The 18,964-nt window shown below is 44.0% G+C and overlaps 1 protein-coding gene across 4 annotated transcripts in view; it reads right to left on the reverse strand.

Moving 5' to 3' along the window:
- The window catches only part of PLEKHA1 (pleckstrin homology domain containing A1), a 411,298-nt gene that overhangs the window by 276,566 nt on the left and 115,768 nt on the right, over positions 1–18,964 (reverse strand). For all 4 annotated transcript variants that reach the window (XM_069239179.1, XM_069239183.1, XM_069239181.1 and 1 more), the window contains exons 4-5: positions 15,676–15,721; positions 1,669–1,766 (exon numbers count right to left, since the gene is read on the reverse strand). In XM_069239179.1, coding sequence (XP_069095280.1) covers positions 1,669–1,766; positions 15,676–15,721 — 144 coding nt within the window. The remainder of the gene's footprint in view (positions 1–1,668; positions 1,767–15,675; positions 15,722–18,964) is intronic.

Here is an 18,964-nt window from a genome sequence, read left to right on the forward strand (position 1 = left end):
TGATGTCCTTGACTTCCAGAAAGGACCATCAACAATTTAAAATTAAATGACTGTTGAAGGGACGGATCCTTGAGGTGAGTTTTATTTTATGGAGGTTGGCTCGATTCTGCATGAATGACCTGAACAACTGCAGAACAGGGACAATGGAGGCAATTTCAAGGGTTCGGGTCTCAATCAGGGCTCACTGGTCAATGATGCTGAATGCTGGACAAATGTCAACCACAGGGTTACTATTGTCAGAGATCAGAAGGACTTCAACCACTGGTAGCTTTCTCCATGCTGCATTGTGATCTCAGTATGAACGTGGTAAGATAGAGTTCTTGTTCTTTCATGAATTTTAGTTACAAGAGCCTTCCTGATCTTGCCAGAAATGTCTGGTAAGTGACAGTGGTAATTTTCAAGGCCATTAGGTTGCAAGGTCTCTCCAATCATAACAACATTGTGCAAGTCTTGCATGAGGGTTCGTGGATATTGTTCCGTAAAGCTACGAGGGCGCTTCCAAACTCCTTCACTGTTGATGATAACATAAGTCTTCTTGAGGTTGTTTCAGGTTCAGAAGTATGTTTGACAAATCATCTGGAGAGGGGATGTTGGAAGAGGACCATTTGGTTAGGTTGCTGGGTGGGGTTGTGGAGATATCAAGTGTGGGTGTGATGTTGATGTCTTGGCGGATGTTGACCTCAAAGAACTTGTTAATGTGATGTGCTGTTATACAGTACACGAAAGATGCAAGCGTCATGGTCCTTGGTGCTTGCCAAATCTTAACAGGCCCAAAAAGGAATTGCCCCCAGTCCTCCTACACCTGAGCAAGTGAAGCAAAAGGATTCATTGAGACCTGAAGACTATCCAGTTTTATGACTGGCTGGCAAGGGGGCTGAACAGCCGAGAACACAACATTGGAGTTTTGTTAGTCAGGGTTCTATCGAGCAGCATGCATTTATCCATGAACTGATATTTAATGTTGAAGTTTTATATACCATGCAACACTCCAGCTTTGACATCGCAGCATTGTTTATACTATGACACAAGTACAAGGCGAAAAATTTAAAATAATACTGTTTACAAGTAGTATATATAAAAAGGCAAAGGAATCAAGAGCTATTTCAGTATCAGGCTTCCTCACAGTATTTTTTAACATCATGAGAATCTTCAAGCCTATTGAGGGCAGAAAGAAAATTCCAGCTTAACAGTTGCAATAATTTTCTTGTTGCAGGCTAGATAGAGCAAGACTCTAATCTGCTGTTTATTTCATGGACTGTTTATTAAGAAATCACTCACCCACTTTTTGAATTCAACGCAAGAGGATGATGTTCTGAATGTTGACGGACTGCCCAAAGGAGGAATCTTGAGTGTTTGTTTTTTTAATGTTTGGTTTTCTAGCATGAGCAATACATAGTTCCAAGAGTTTCTTTTCTTATCTAGCATAGTTTTACTGTAGGGTTTTATATGTGACGCATGCAGTTCTAAGAAAGCACCTACCATCCGAAGGAAGTCATTGTAAGATTTTAAAACGTAAGCAATGAAGTCTGGCTTTTTATTATAGGAGATGAGTCTCACCACTAAGTTCATAATTGTTTTGAGGGGTAAAAGGCTAGATTTGGGTGAGGTCTATGAAAAGGGATTGAAAAGCTACTAAAGTGGCTCCTTTTTGTGTTAAAGATTACTCACCGTGATTTTAGCCACCCTGTTAAGGGCATTGATCCACTCTACGAGGTCTTGTTCATCATTGGCCTGCAGGTAATATTTTCTCATCCCAGTATTCATAACTAGAAGGGCAAAAATAAAAAGGCAATACCAATTTATAAATTCGTTTTAGGGAAACTGTTTTTATAGTAAGAAATATGTTTGCAATTATACTGAGTTCACTGGAGTAATGAGAGTGAGAAACCCTACCTTTGCAACACTTATGCTACTAGAGAAGGTAACGAGAAGCCACCACATCCCTGCTCGAAGAGTTAATGGTTACAGCATTTGAAGCTAAGAGTCCCGAAAGGGCTCTGTATATTGGTGTAAAAACCAGCAAACTTGAAAAGGCTTGCCATATACAGACCATTATGGGCTCCAAATTATCATCTAAGAAGGAAAAACATGTTTCACATGAGAGGCTCTATTTCATACTTAGTAAGTTTGTGAAAGAGAGTAGTTACATGAAGGGGAATATGGGACCTCCCTGAAGAAAAAGGCTGTACACAGAGCAGCTACATGCTGTAGAATATACTGCATGAGGACATGAAAACTGTTTTCACACATAGATGGTCTACAGACTATAAACAGTGGATGGTGTAAGGAACCAGGAACTAGCATTAGTGATCAGAATAATGAGCAGATAACGGAAGGCACTGTGAAGATCGTGGGTTCCAAAATTTGTCACTGAAAGGCAATGTAAGGGTATTGTGCAACTAGGAACAGAAGGAAAATGTTACTTACCCAGTAGACATCTGTTTGTGGCATGTAGTGCTGTAGAGTCACATGCTTTGCATATGTCCGCCATCAAGTGTTGGGCTCGGAGTGATACAAGTTGTTTTTCAAAGAATCTTTTCGAGTCACAAGATCAAGTGACTTCTCCTCTAGGTGATAGTGCGCAAGGGCATTGAGTCCTTTGCTAGACTGTTTTAAGGCGGGTGCGATAAGGAATATATGGAAAATGTCACTTACACAGTGTACATCTGTTTGTGGCATGTAGTGCTGCAGATTCACATGCTATGCATTATTCCACCATCTAGTGTTGGGCTCAGAGTGTTACAAGTTGTTTTTCTTCAAAGAAGTCTTTTCGGAGTCACGGGATCAAGTGACTCCTCCTCTGGGTCATACTTGCGCATGGGCATCAACTCCATTGTTAGATTGTTTTCCCGCAAAACGGCATAGGAAGGAGTGATAGAGTGCAAGAGTATAAATGTTGTATAAAAGCAGTAAGTAAAAATAGATGCCCATGCAAATGTAAATGTATCTACATATATACAAATAATAAAACTTACAATGACTAGAGGCTTCTGAGAAGGAGGTAGGGTGCATGTGAATCTGCAGCACTACATGCCACGAACAGATGTACACTGGTTAAGTGAAATTTTTCGTTCAATGGTGGCGTGTGTAGCTGCAAATACACATGCTATGCATAGACTACAAAGCAGTTAATCCGCAAAACGTTGCGGTGGCTAACCTGTAGGAATTGAAGTCATTTGAAATAATGTGCTTAAGACAGCTTGGCCAACATTGGCCTGTTGCCTTGAAAATACATCTACACAATAATGGTTTGTAAATGTATGAGGAAAAGACCATGTGGCAGCTTTACATATGTCTGCCATTGGTATGTTTCCTAAGAATGCCATAGACGCGCCTTTCTTTCTAGTAGAATGTGCTCTATGTGTGATCAAAAGTTGTCTTTTGCGTTTGCGTGCATTTAACAATCCATCTTGCGAATCCTTGTTTAGAGATAGAATTGCCTTATGTGGTTGCTGAAAGGCAACAAAAAGTTGTTTTGTTTTCCTAAATTCTTTAGTTCTAACTACATAGTACATTAGAGCTCTTTTGAGATCAAGAGTATGTAGAGCTCTTTCTGCAACTTGAGTCTGGCTGTGGAAAGAAGACTGGCAATTCCACTTTTTGGTTTATGTGAAAAGGTGATACTACTTTTGGTAGAAATTTGGGATTTGTCCTAACTACAACTTTATGTTGTGCACTTGGAAAAAAGGTTCAAGAGTGAATGCTTGTATTTCACTAACTCTGAGCAATGAATTAGTAGCTACTAGGAAGGCAACCTTCCATGTCAAAAATTGAATCTCACAAGAATGCATGGGTTCAAAAGGTGGGCCCATGAGTCTGGTGAGTACGATATTTAGATTCCAAGTAGGAACAGGTGGTGCTCTAGGTGGAATTATACGTTTTAATCCTTCCATGAAGTTTTTTATAACTGGAACTCTGAATAGAGAGGTGTGCTGAATAGTCTGCAAGTATGCCGATATTGCAGTAAGATGAATTTTAATGCATGAGAAAGCTAGATTTGATTTCTCCAAATGAAGTAGATAGCATACAATATCTTGTATTGGTGCTGTAAGTGGATCAATATTTTTAGATTGACAGTACTAAACAAATATTTTCCATTTGTTAGCATAACATTGTCTAGTGGTAGGTTTACGTGCCTGCTTAAGCACTTCCATACATTCTAGAAGAAGTTTTAGATATCCAAATTCTATGACTTCAGGAGCCAAATCGCTAAGTTGAGAGCACTGGGGTTTGGATGCCTTATTTGACCTTTGTTTTGTGTTAACAAATTCGGTCTGTTTGGAAGTTTGAAGTGAGGTACTACCGACAGGTCTAGGAGTGTGGTGTACCAATGTTGTCGTGCCCACGTTGGGGCTATGAGTATCATGGTGAGAGATGTCTGACGTAGTTTGTTGACCAGAAAGGGAAGTAGTGGTCAAGGGGAAAAGCGTAAGCAAATATCCCGGACCTATTGATCCATAGAGCATTGCCCTTGAATAGGGGATGTGTTGTCTGGATGCAAAGTTTTGGCATTTTGCGTTTTCGCTTGTTGCAAGTAAGTCTATTTCTGGTGTTCCCCACTTTTGAAAGTACTTTTGAAGTCCCTGAAAGTGAATCTCCCATTTGTGTGTCTGTCGGTGGCTCTTGCTTAGGAGATCCACCAGCTGATTGTGTATTCCTGGAATGTATTCTGCTAATCGATGAATGTGATTGTGAATTGGCCATTTCCATATTGTCTGGGCTAGAAGGGACAGTTGAGATGAAGGTGTCCTGCCTTGTTTTTTCAGGTAATACATGGTTGTCATATTGTCTGTTTTTATCAGAACAATCCTGTGTTTTAGAAGGGGTTGAAATGAGTTTAGGGCAAGGAACACAGCTAATAATTCTAAATGGTTTATTTGAAAATGTCTCTGTTTCGATTCCCATTCCCCTTGAACGATAAGGTTGTTGAGATGAGCTCCCCAACCTATCATTGATGCATCTGTTGCTATTGTGGTCTGAGGAACAGGGTCTTGAAATGCCCGCCCCTTCATTAAATTGCTGAGATTCCACCATTTAAGGGACATGTGCATTTGGAGGTCCAACACTAGATCTTGCAAATGACCCTGTGCCTGAGACCATTGTTGTGAGACGCATTATTGTAGTGGGCTCATATTGAGTCTTGCATGAGGTACTATTGCTATGCAAGATGCCATCATTCCTAGAATTCTCATGATAAACCTTACAGTGTATTGTTGATTTGGCTGTATTTGTGGTATGAGATTTTGGAAAGCCTGTATCCTTTGTGTATTTGGATATGCTAGGGCTTTTTGCGTATTTAAAATAGCACCTAGGTAAGGTTGTACCTGTGCTGGTTGAAGATGAGATTTTTGGTAGTTGAGAGCGAACCCTAGTGTATGTAGGATCTCTATTATGTATTGAGTGTGTTGTGGGCATTGCATAAAATTGCTTGATTTTATTAGCCAATCGTCTAGATATGGGAAGACATGTATGTGTTGCCTTCTTAGGCAGGCTGCAACTACTGCCAGACATTTTGTGAATACCTTGGAGCTGTTGTTATGCCGAATAGTAGAACTTTGAACTGATAATGTTTTCCTCCTATGACAAACCTGAGGTATTTTCTGTGAGCTGAATGGATGGGTATATGGAAATATGTATCTTTGAGGTCTAAAGCAGTCATGTAATCTTGTTTTTGTAGTAGTGGAATGATGTCCTGCAGAGTTACCATGTGAAAGTGTTCTGAGAGGGTGTATAGATTTAGAGATCTGAGGTCTTGGATGGGCCTGAGAGTGCCATCCTTTTTTGGGAATAAGGAAGTATAGTGAGTATACTCCTGTTCCTTGTTTAGAATGTGGAATCAATTCTATTGCTTGTTTTAGTAGTAGTGATTGTACTTCTTGTTAGAACATTGTGTTCTGGGGACAGTCTGTGGTAACGTCGAGGAATGTTTTGATGTTTTGCCAATGAGAGTGGAATTGCTGTAGTCTTCCCCCCCACAAGAGATGTGTGGGGTTGAGGGATGGTAAATAAGTCACTGTTTTGATGGTGTAGTGGCTTGTTTTGAAGTTTGGAACTTGCCTCTGTTTCTAAAATATTGGCCTCTGTAAGACCTTCTAAAACCCCCTCTCGGGTATTGTTGCTGCTGTTGTCCTTGCTTTGCCTGGGAGGTAGAAGCCTCAGAGGATTGTGGCTTGTATCCTCTTCTAAATTGTTGCCTGTGAAAGGAGCCTCTATACGGTGTTGTGTATAATGCTCCAATTGCTTTGGTAGTGTCTGAGTCTTTCCTCAGTTTTTCTATGGTCGTATCGACCTCTGGACCAAACAGATGCTTTTTATCAAAAGGCATGTTAAGTACTGCCTGCTGGATTTTTGGTTTAAAACCATAACGACATAGCCATGCATGCCTTCTTATAGTAATGGCAGTATTGACACTTCTGGCTGCTGTATCTGCAGCATCAAAGGCAGACCTTACCTGATTATTGCTTATGACCTGACCCTCCTCTACAATCTGCTGTGTCCTTTTCTGATGTTCCTTTGGGAGGTGCGGTAGGAGTTCTTGCATCTCGTCCCAGTGGGCTCTATCGTATCTGGATAGCAGGGCTTGCGAATTTGCAATTCGCCATTGGTTGGCTGCCAGTGTGGCCACTCTCTTGCCAGCAGCATCAAATTTCCTACTCTCATAAGGGGGAGGAGCATCCCCTGAGGATTGGCTATTAGCCCTCTTTCTAGCTGCACTCACTACCACTGAGTCTGGAGGAACTTGGTGTGTGATATAATCAGGGTCTGTAGGAGCAGGTTTGTATTTTTTTGTCAATACGCAGAGAATTACTCTAGCTTTGACTGGCTCACTGAAAATTTGGTCTGCATGTTTAACCATTTCAGTTAACATAGTAAGGCACTGATATCAACAGTGGGTAGAGGATAGAGTGTTAAACAGGAAATCCTCCTCTAGGGGTTCAGGGTGCATAAGCACCCCATGGTAAGCAGCTGCCCTGGAAACAACCTGTGTGTATGCAGTAGTGTCCTCTGGTGGAGAAGGCTTAGAGGGGTATAAATCAGGGTCATTATCAGGAGTAGGATCTGGGTCGTATAGATCCCAAAGATCCACTGTATCCCCATGTGAATACTGTGAATGCGTTGGTGAAGGCAACGGTGGTGGGCTAGTGGGTAGAGGTGAAAAGGAAAGCTCTGGTGGATGAGGAGGAGAAGTAGGGGCAGGTGCTGCTTCTCCTTCTGTTTATACATTTTTTCTGGTGGTTGAGCAGTGTCTAATTGTTCCTGAAAAGCCAGCTTCCTTTTGGTTTGCAGAGGAGGAGCAGTAACTACTCTGCCAGCCTCTTTCTGGATGTGAATCCTGGATTGTCTTTCATCCATAACCTCAAGGATAGGCTGAATCTCAGTGTCCTCATCGGAAGGTCTGTAAGATTGTTCCTGCAGTGATTTCGAACTCTGTTTGAGATGGCTCGAAAGTCCTTGCTCTTCTGAATAAGAAGATTTTTTCAGTTCCGAAGATGGAAGCCGGTTGTTTCAGCTCCGAAGCAGGGCGTTGAGGCTTCAACTTCGAGGAGTGAGGACGCTTACTCGAGTCCGAGGCAGAACTCTTTACAGATTTACTGGGAGTGGCCTTTTTCGGTGCCAAACCCAAAGGTCGGTCGACCATAGTCTTTTTTCGGGTTGGACCATGGCACTCTGGCATTGGTGCACCCAAGGCTTTCGATGGTTTTTTATGTGGAAGTAGGGGCAGACGAACTCACGTGCTGTCCAGCAGTGATAGGCCTATCTTCTTCCGATTCTTGTTCGGAGTCGGTGTCTCGGATGGAGACCGCTGTCTGTGCCTGTTCTTCCTCCATGACGTCGAGATGTTCTGTACTTTGACGCCATGTCCAATCTTCTGGCTCTACGATCATGCAGGGTCTTCTTGGATTGAAACAATCCACAGGCCTCACAATCTTCTTCTTTGTGACTGGGAGAGACAGATTACAAACTAGGTTTTGGTCTGTGTAGGGAAATTTTGCGTGGCACCGAGGGCAAAATCGAAATGGAGTCCGATCCATCAGGCTGACACGCGGTAGGCGAGAAGAGGCCTGAGCCAGGCGCACTCGCCTAGAAGGGCGAAAATCTAGATTCCGACCGTACTATAGGTTCGAGGCTAGATGGAAACGCGATCAAAACAATACCTACAATTAAGGGAGTTTTCTAAAGTTTACGATTCAAAATCTCGGAGCAAGAGGAAACACATCCGAACCCGACAGCAGAAAGAATACAATCTAACAATAGAGTCTATGCCGATGCGCAGTATGACTGAGAGGAGGAGTCACTCGATCACGTGACTCCGAAAAGACTTCTTCGAAGAAAAACAACTTGTAACACTCCAAGCCAAACACTAGATGGCAGAATAATGCATAGCATGTGTATCTGCAGCTACACATGTCATCGAACATATATATATATATATTGTTAGACCTGACAGCCTTAGGGTGGTCACCCCTAACTTTTTGCCTGCTTCCCTCCACTTTTTAGATACTGTTTTCTCTGGTTTTAAGACTCTGCGCACTTTACCACTGCTAACCAGTGCTAAAGTGCATATGCTCTCTCCCTTTAAACATGATAATATTGGTTCATACCCAACTGGATTATTTACTTTACTTATAAGTCCCTAGTAAAGTGCACTATATGTGCCCAGGGCCTGTAGATTAAGGGGGTGATTCCAAGCTTGGCGGGCGGCGGGAGCCGCCCGCCAAGCGGGAACCGCCAGAAGACCGTACCGCGGTCAAAAGACTGCGGCGGTCATTCTGGGTTTCCCACTGGGCTGGCGGGCGACCGCCAAAAGGCCGCCCGCTAGCCCAGCGGGAAACACCCTTCGACGAGGAAGCCGGCTCCGAATGGAGCCGGCGGAGTGGAAGGGGTGCGACCGGTGCAGTAGTACCCGTCGCGAATTTCAGTGTCTGCTAAGCAGACACTGAAATTCTAAGTGGGGCCCTCTTACGGGGGCCCCTGCAGTGCCCATGCCATTGGGGGCCCCACGACACCCCATACCGCCATCCTGTTCCTGGCGGCCGAAACCGCCAGGAACAGGATGGCGGTATGGGGGTCGGAATCCCCATGGCGGCGCAGCTTGCTGCGCCGCCATGGAGGATTCCCCTGAGCAGCGGAAAGCCGGCGGTACACCGCCGACTTTCCGTTTCTGGCCGCGGCTGTACCGCCGCGGTCAGAATGCCCAAAGGAGCACTGCCAGCCTGTTGGCGGTGCTCCCGCGGACCACGGCCCTGGCGGTTTTTACCGCCAGGGTCGTAATCAGGCCCTAAATGTCCCTAGTGGGCCTGCAGCAGTGATCGTGCCACTCACTTATGTAGCTCCTTAACCATGTCTCAGGCCTGCCATTGCAAAGCTTGTGTGTGCAGTTTCACAGCCAATTTGACTTGGCATTTAAAAGTACTTGCCAAGCCTAAAACTCCCCTTTTTCTACATATAAGTTACCCCTAAGGCATTCCCTAGGTAACCCGTAGGGCAGGGTGCTGTGTAGGTAAAAGGCAGGACATGTACCTGTGAGGTTTACATGTCCTGGTAGTGTAAAACTCCTAAATTATTTTTACACTACAGTGAGGCCTGCTCCCTTCATAGGCTAACATTGGGGCTACCCTCATATACTGTTTGAGTGGTATCTGATGCTCTGAAAGGAGTAGGAAGGTCATATTTAGTATAGCCAGAACGGTGATACAAAATCCTGCTGACTGGTGAAGACGGATTTAATATTACTATTTTAGAAATGCTACTTTTAGAAAGTGAGCATTTCTCTGCACTTAAATCCTTCTGTGCCTTACAATCCACGTCTGGTTGGGGTTCAGTTGACAGCTCCCTTGTGCATTCACTCAGACACCCCCCAAACACAGGATACTCAGCCTCACTTGCATACATCTGCATTTTGAATGGGTCTTCCTCGGCTGGGAGGGTGGAGGGCCTGACACTTGCATGTCAAATGACAGTAGCCTGCCCTCACACAAAGGACTGCCACCCCCCCTAATGGGGCCCTGGCAGACAGGATTGAACTGAAAGGGGACCTTGTGCACTTTTAAGCCAGTCTTTGAAGTCTCCCCCACTTCAAAGGCACATTTGGGTATTTAAGCAGGGCCTCTGCCCCTACCAACTCAGACACGTCCTGGAGAAGGGAACCTGAACCAGAATCTGCAACCTGCCCAGAAGAACTGCCTGGCTGCCCAAAGGACTCACCTGACTGCTTCCTGTGAAGGACTGCTGCCTTGCTGTTGCTCTGTTGCCTTGCTGCTCTCTGGCTATGGTGATAAGTGCTCTCCAAGGGCTTGGATAGAGCTTTCCTCCTGTTCCCTGAAGTCTCAGGACCAAAAAGACTTCATCTCTACAAGAAGGACTCCTTGTGCGGCGAAAATAGACACACAGCCTGCCAGAAACGACGCACAGCCTGCAGCGCAGTGAAAAATTAACCGCACGCCGAACTGGAATGACGCAGCCCCACTTCACAACGAGAAGACTGATGCAGCACCAGCGTAGCGACCAGAAATTCGACGTACGGCCCACTGGATTGACGCACAGCAGAGTCGGAACGACGCAGCCCGACTTCCAGAGAGGAATCGACACAGCGCCTGCCGTGCAGTAGAAGTTTACACGCAACGCCCACCGGATCGACACAGCCCATGCGACTTTGTCCTGTCAGCGCTGGAAATCCACACATCGTCCCTGGGGCGTTCGAAAGCCACGCAACTCGAAGAGGATCCACAACTGAGCACCAGAAATCCACGCACAGCCATCCCTGCGAGAAAACTAAACAACGCATCGCCGTGTGTGGCCCAAGAAATCGATGCACACCTCCCTGTTTTCCACGCATCTCCTCCTTTGCAGTTCTTTGCGGAGATTTTGAACGCAAACCAGGTACTTTGTGCTTGAAAGAGACATTTATTGCTTTTAAAAGACTAAAGACACTTTATATCACTTCTATAGTGATATCTCAACATATACTTATTGCATTTTAATCGCTTTGACCTGTATTTTATCAGATAAATATTATATATTTTTCTAAACACTGTGTGGTGTATTTTTGTGGTGCTACACTGTGTTATCGCATGATTTATTGCACAAATACTTTACACATTGCCTTCTAAGTTAAGCCTGACAGTGCCAAGCTACTAGAGGGTGGGCACAGGATAGTTTGGATTGTGTGTGACTTACCCTGACTAGAGTGAGGGACCTTGCTTGGACAGGGGGTAACCTGACTGCCAACCAAAGACCCCATTTCTAACATACATACATATATATATATATATATATATATATACACATACACACACACGCAGTGTTTATACATATGTACAATATTTGTCGAAGAATTTTACTACGACCACAGGCTTCCAAGGAGGAGGAAGGGTGCATGCGACTCTTCTGCAGTACATGCCACAAACAGATGTCTATCGGGTAAGTAACATTTTCCGTTCGACGGCATGTGTGGCTGTGGATACACATGCTTTGCATAGACTGTAAACCAGTCCCCTCCAAGTAAAAGATGGCTAGCCTTTAGGAGTTCAAGTAGCTTGAAAAAGGGTCCTGAGCAACGCCTGGCCAACATTTGCTTGTTGGCAAGCTAAAACATCTTCACAATTGTGCTTAGTGAACGTGTGTGGTGTAGACCAAGTAGCAGCCCTACAAATATCTGCTATTGGAATGTTTCATGAAAAGGCCATAGAAGCACCTTTTTTCCTGGTAGAGTGTGCTTTAGGAGCTGTAAGTAATTGCCTTTTAGCTTTCACATAACAAGTTTGAATACACTTGACTATCCAGCTCGCTATTCCATTTTTTGAAATTGGAATACCTTTGTGAGGTATTGAAAACGCTACAAAAATCTGTTTAGACTTTCTAAAACTTTTAGTCCTGTCAATGTAATACATAAGAGTTTAACATCTAAACAAAAGCTCTTTCAGCGACTGAGTCTGGCTGTGGGGAGAAAACAGGTAATTCAACTGACTGGTTAATGTGAGGTGGTGAAACTACTTTTTGGAGAAATTCAGGGTTTGTCCTAAGGACTACTCTATCTCTATGTGCTTGGAAAAAGAGTTCTTCTAAAGTGAAAGCTTGTAATTCACTTACACGTCATAGAGAAGTTATAGCCACTAAAAAGGCAACTTTGTATGAAAGAAATTGCAAAGAACAGGAATACGTTGGTTCAAATGGTGGACCCATAAGTCTAGTAAGGACAATATTAAGGTTCCATACTGGAGCTGGAGAAACCCTGAGAGGAATAACCCTCCTAAGTCCTTCCATAAATGATTTAATTCTGAATAAAGAAATCTGTTGTCTGTTTTGGAGATAGGCATCTATAGCTGCTAAATTAAGTCTGACAGATGAGTATGCTAAACTTGCCTTTTGTAAATGTGGCAGATAACAAATAATGTCTTGCACTGATACTTTGAGTAGATCATTGTGTTTAGGTTGACAATAGCATACAAAACATTTCCATTTTGCAGCATAACAATATCTAGTTGTAGGTTTACGGGCCTCTCCAAGAATGTCCGTATATTCAGATGGAAGTTGTATATATCCAAACTCTAAGACTTCAGGAGCCATATCGCAAGATTGAGTGTTTTGTGGTCTGGATGTCTGATTTGACCTGCTTTTGAGTCAAAAGGTCTGGTCTGTTGGGAAGTTTCCGGTGGGGGACCGCAGACAGTTCCAATAGTGTTGTGTACCAAAGTTGGAGTGCCCATGTGGGGGCTACAAGGATCGTGGTGAGTGATGTTTGTCTGAGTTTGCGAACCAGAAACGGAATGAGTGGGAGAGGCGGAAAAGCGTAAGCAAATAGCCCTGACTAATTCTTCCATAGAGCATTGCCCTTGGACTGAGGGTGTGGGGGTATCTGGACGCAAAGTTTTGGTATTTTGACTTTTCTGGTGAAGATCTCTATTTCTGGTGTTCCCCAGAAGTGAACGTATTGGTGAAGTACTTGTGGGAGAAGTTTCCATTTGTGGACTTGTTGCTGCATCCTGCTTAGGAGGTCTGCAAACTGATTGTCCATTCCTGGAATATATTGTGGAATGTGATTGTGAATTACCTACTTCAAAATTGTCTGTGCTAGAAGGGACAATTGAGATGAGTGTATTCTCCCTGTTTCAGATGTATAAGGTAATGTGTGCACGTTTAATACCTTTGTACTAACGCACCGAACAAACTGAGATTTTCAATATATACCTAATATAAGGAATAGCTCCACTGCTTCAAGTCTCAACACCTAATACCAGTACAATATGGGGGACACACCTTTGGGGAGAGTGGTGTTGTGGGTTCATTTTAGCGCCTTACTTGGGCACACTTATTTTCACTTAGGCCTGAGCCCTTTTACCTACGTACATGATTCCTTTTCATTTATGCATTTTAATTAATTTTAGCATGGCTTGCACTTCGCGGGGATGTTTTATTTTTTTAATCAGTTGCTGATCCGCAAAAGTGTTATTACTTTCCTTACATGACATTTCACTGTGTACCTCTGGCTCAAAGGTGTACATGATAATCTATCTAGTATTGCCACCACAAGAGTGTGCAGCCAACCTCGACATTTAGACATATTATCACGTCAGGCCTTTTTCTCAAAACAAAACACGTTTTGTTATAAACACATCACACAGGCCAAAGAAGGTTAGAGAGGCCATTACAGCCATAGGAGCCATCCTATGTTGTGTGCTACTTCATTGCCAATGTTGCGGACTTCAGCCCGGACTCTATAACCGGCCGAGGAGACAGCGGGCAGACAATTGTTTTTCATGTATGGAGGGCACGTGTTCCTTCCATGAACTAGTACGAGCAGAGAAAGGCTATCACTGCTATGCTCTCCTGTAGAGGCTAGAAGTATAGATGGGGATTTGTAGGTGCTTGTCTATTCAAATATGCTGGGGTTGTTTATTTGTTTTGAACTCATGGTTAGAATTCTATCTGCGATGTTTCATTTTCCTAAGAATCGCAGCTCATCAATTTTTATCATAGACTGCAGTCTTTTCAATAAATGCATTGAAAACTGTCCTGCATTTCTGTCTGCCTGTGATTGTGTGAGACTTGTACTAATGAGAGAAAAGGGGTGGATCTGCCAACCACGACTTCCCTGACGATTCACAGTGTCATGCATCAGGCTGGCACAAGTCACCTTTACTTCTTAGGTTTGGGTGAAGTGCTGCTAGCCAGCCGAAAGGGTTAGGCCGACAGCTAATAGATGGTGTGGGATCGACTCAGTCCCCTACACGTGGTGTTGCTGCCGCCCGAAACCAGCAGTCTTGCCTCCATAGTAAGAGACCTACGACAGTGCTACATATATTTGTGTGTGAAGGGAATCTAGTTCAGCACACACTGTGTGCCAGCAAGCTATATATTTGCTAACAGCATATCCTGTGATCCCAGGTATCAGATCATTACTTTGGGAGGTTAGAGTAAACAGGCTCCCTTGGCAGGTTTTGCTCAAGGGGTCTTAATTTAATGTCACATGGATGCTCGACAGGCTTGTCTAAATCTATGCTCAAGGGCAAATGCACAGTAGGCCTGCCATTCCTGGTTAGCAATGTGGAGCTTGTGGGCTACATACATAGGATTAAAAAGTTGACTAATGAAAGGAAAAATGTGTGGCAGCTTTCTGCAGTGTTTCTACTATGGTCAGCTGCAGATGTTTTTAATGGCATCTCAGCATATAGAAATTTAGGGCACAATACGAGGTAGCACATAAATGTTGCAACCCTGGCATTAACACCATTAGTTATTTTTCAAAGGACCCCTGTGAGGTACATAAAAACCTTGCAACACCAAGCACACAAATGGAAGGTACTCACCTAAGCATCTAGAAGCAGCAGTAGCCCCTAGTGATCCATGGAAGGCTTTGTTTCCTGTACACCAAACTCCACACAAAACAAGCATTCGGTAGAAGAGAATTGTAGCTGCTGGGTGGCTTTCAGTGACCAGTGGAAGCTGATGAAAGGTGTTTCCAAAACCCTTTTTTTTTTTTTACTTAACCTGCTAGCAGGCATGTGTGTATCTTATTACAATTTAAAAAGCAAAACTTAAGGTTATTGTTTCATCCTATGAATTCCAAACCCCACGGTACTGGACTTTATTTAGTGCCATACATATCTTGTATTGTATCATTTGTCATAAGGGACTCATCATAGGCAGGTGGCATTCATCTGTTAATATGGTAGGGTGGGGTCTGTTCCATGCATCTTTTCCAAGACGAGAACTTGAACGAGGATGACTACAAGTAACAAATGCAAGCACAAAGAAGCAAGATGAAACTGGAGACTGATTTCTTCTGCCTGTATGTCTTACAAATCTTTGGACTACAGTATGCGAGTACTGTTCTCCCTCAATTTTGTAAGCAGAACATTGGATCATGGCATTAGTGAGAATTGAAATCTGGTTCCAGGAGGTCAGCATCATTTAAAAAAATTGCAGGTTGAAAAAAACAAGAAAGTTAAGAGCATACTTATTTCTACTACAAAATTACTGATTATCAACAAGAAATACCTCTGATTCAGTTCTGCAATTAATATTTAATATGTGTGATCAAAGTGACAACTCTGCCATTAAAAGTTCATGTGGTAAACTTCTAAGAGAGAGAGTCTTTATTCTGTAACATGGGCAAAATCGCACCCTAAATCTAACAAAATTGTTAATTAATTCATTGGAATGTGTATATCTTACCAAAACAAAACTCTGCCTTTGGCCTCAGTTTGGTGGCATCACTAACCTGTAGGAAATGATAAAAAGATTGTTTTTAAGAAATGTATAATTGTCTAGGTGTGCTCTTTAAAAGATCACGTACATATATATTTAGTGTATACAGACTATTCTGAATGATAGGGATGTAAAATAAACATTTATGCAAGTTCATGGAAGACAGCAACCAGGAGCTTTGTTGTTATACTACAGAAGCAGACAGTACTTGAGATACTGCATAGTAGTTGCAACAGACTTTACGAATCTGGGGAATTTTTGCCTGATTTACTTAAAAAACAAGTTATTTTCCGTAATGCTCTTTCTGGGGGATATGCTAACCTCAGATTACTCACCTTTAAAATATCCCCAGGCACCAGACTAGATTCAGAAGATTTGAACAGCATTTGGCCATCGCTGGTGGGTGGTGCTGTGCAGCTTTGCACTGACTTCACTGTGTCCAGAAGTGACAACTGAGTTGCATATAAGAGCCTCCCCTGTTTTTCTTGCCTCTGGTCAGACCTTCCATCGCTGAGCCCATTAATAATAAGAGGTACCAGTGTGCATATCTTTAATTGTGGAACTTTATAAGTGGAAGAGAGACCATTCCACCGAACGGGGAAGAGAGAGGTTGGTGAGAAATCTGCAGGTAGGGTATCCATCAAAGGAATTACCTAAGGTAAGGAACTCGTTCTTTTGATTGATACTACTAACCACAGATTGCTCACCTTAAGAACAGATGGTAAAGCAGTACCTGTGGACTAACTTAAATCAAAAAGCCCAGCAGGACTCAATGGGCAAAAAGGTCCTTCTCGCCAGATTTGACTTGTGCTCCGTGAACACATGCAATGCAATGATGTTCACGTTGAGGCCTGACAGATATCAAGCCATGTGTCAACACAGTCGTAGCAGCCTTGGACCTGGTGAAGTGGACCCTAAATCCTTCTAAAGGCTACCTTTTGGCCAAAGTATAGAAGGTTTTTCATGCAGAGGACTATCCACCTTGACAAAGTCCTTTACTGCACTGCCTCACCTTTCTTTGTCCCAAAGAACCCCACAAATAGCTGATCGTTCACCAGATGGTCTTTGATGCAATCTGTATAAAAACTTAAGGTTCTTTAGGGGTTCAGCCATTGGAGCCTGTCTTTGGAGGGGTGGGGTGGATCAAAGCATGTTAGAAGAATGATGGATTGACCAATGTGAAAAGGAGTTGCGACCCTTGGCATGCAACACCCTGATGCTTCAGACAGTTTCAGAGACAAAAAGCTTCTTGGCACAAGACCCAGGACAACCACCCTACCCTGCCTGTTGCAGTACAACATGAAGGTGGTGCTGTCCGTAAGAACCCGAAACAGCCTCCCTCTGACAGACGGTAGGGAGGCTTTCAGGACCAGGCAAATGGCCCACATCTCCAGTAAGCTGATGTGCAGACAGGTCTCCACCGGAGACTGGAGTCCTCTGATCTCCACCTCTCGCAGATGACATTGCCATACCACTAATGACACATCTGTCACCGCCACCAGCACAGGGTCAGACAGGAAGAGGGGTCTGCCACTGTTCCAACTGAGGTCAATCAGTCACCAGGTCTTTTGCAATGTCCTCTGGAATATGACAGGTTCCTCTGATGCGGGGCCCACTGAGACCTCAGGTCCTACTACGGAGCTGCATATGCCACCTGGCATGGTTCACGAGCAGCAAGCATGTGAGCCACAGAGCCACTCTCACTGAGACCCAAGACTGAGGTTGACACATCGGGATCATAGCTCGAATGTCCTGGAATCATCGTCATGGAGGGAAGGGTTGAAATAGCACCAAATCCAGAATGGCTCCAATGAAAGGGAACCTTTGTGAAGGAGTCAGTTGTGGCTTTGGCAGGTTGATAGTGTTCACACGGAAGTGATGAGATTCACTGTTGTCTGATGGTAGGCTACAACTGATTGTGATGAACCCCCATCAAAAGCCAGTCATTGAAGTCGGGGAAAAGTGGAAACCCCAACCTCTGAAGTTGTGCTGCAACCACAGCCATCACATTTGTGAACATCTATGGGGAACTAATGAGGCTGAATGCGAGCATGGCAAATTGAAAATACTCCTGGCCCAGAGGGGCACATATGAGGCCAAATGGGAACTTGGCAAACTGAAAATGCTCCTGGCCTCCCTTAAACCACAAGTGGCGGTGTGGGACTGAAGGACAAGTACATGAAAGTAGGCATCCTGCAGAATCCAGGCCACCATACAGTCACCTGGATCAAGGGGAGACAGAACACAGACCAATAAGAGTATCTTCAATTAATTCTTCTGGGAGAAGGGATTCAGAGGACAAAGATCCAAAATCAGACGACAGCCCCGGTCCTACTTTGGCACGAAGAAATAACAGGAGTAAGTCAGTCCCTATTTCCGGGGCTGAAACCCTCTCTATGGCTCCTTTGACCAAAAGAGCCTGCACCACTTGAAACAAGATGGAGAGGTACTCCTCTGAAAGACACTCTGATATGGGCGAAAGATGCAGCAAGGTAGAAATAAATGGCAGGGCATAGCCGCCATAAATCTGAAGGGCCCACTTGACGGATGTTGCATTTTGACACCCTTGGAGGAAATGTCTGATCCTGTCTCCCACAGGGTTGTCATGTGCCACGCTGGGCAAACTAAAGTGACTTGGAAGCTGCTGCTACAGGGGTGGGGGGCTAGGAATGTCACTGGCCCTAGCTGACCTCGATGATGTCCACTTGAACCCCAAACCCCTAGAGTGTCTTTCACGGAGGTGGTGGGCCTTGCCTTGGCTCTGCGGTATGCCACAAACCTCTGGAATAGCCTTGAATGAGGCAAATCTGTTGAGGGTACTGTCTTGCAGGGGTTGAAAGCCTAAGGAACCTACTATTGTCGGTCTTTCTTTGAAAAATTCCAGTGTGGAATCAAAGAGGCTTCTACATCCCCAGACAGCATGAAGCACCACACTAGTGCGGATTGCTCTGCTCAAAAAGTCATTAGGGTCCAGTCCAGAGCAAATAATATTTTGCCTTTATCCTTATCATCTTGAATGGTTTGAGCCAGTCAGGTCCAAAATTACTCGGGGAGCGCTGACAAGATCTGATCTCACACCATGTCCCATAAAGCGTGGGAATATCTCCCAGGAAACAGTTGGCACTAATTCACCGTAGGACTAGGCTGGACGATGAAAACATTCAATTCTCTTCAACTCTTTCTGGGGCGCCAAAGAGAATAAGTAAGCATTCACCTTGCTAGTGGAAGCCTGAACCACCAGACCTTCAGGTGTAGG

Source organism: Pleurodeles waltl, chromosome 6 (assembly GCF_031143425.1).
Source record: "Pleurodeles waltl isolate 20211129_DDA chromosome 6, aPleWal1.hap1.20221129, whole genome shotgun sequence".
NCBI classification, from domain to species: Eukaryota; Metazoa; Chordata; class Amphibia; order Caudata; family Salamandridae; genus Pleurodeles; species Pleurodeles waltl.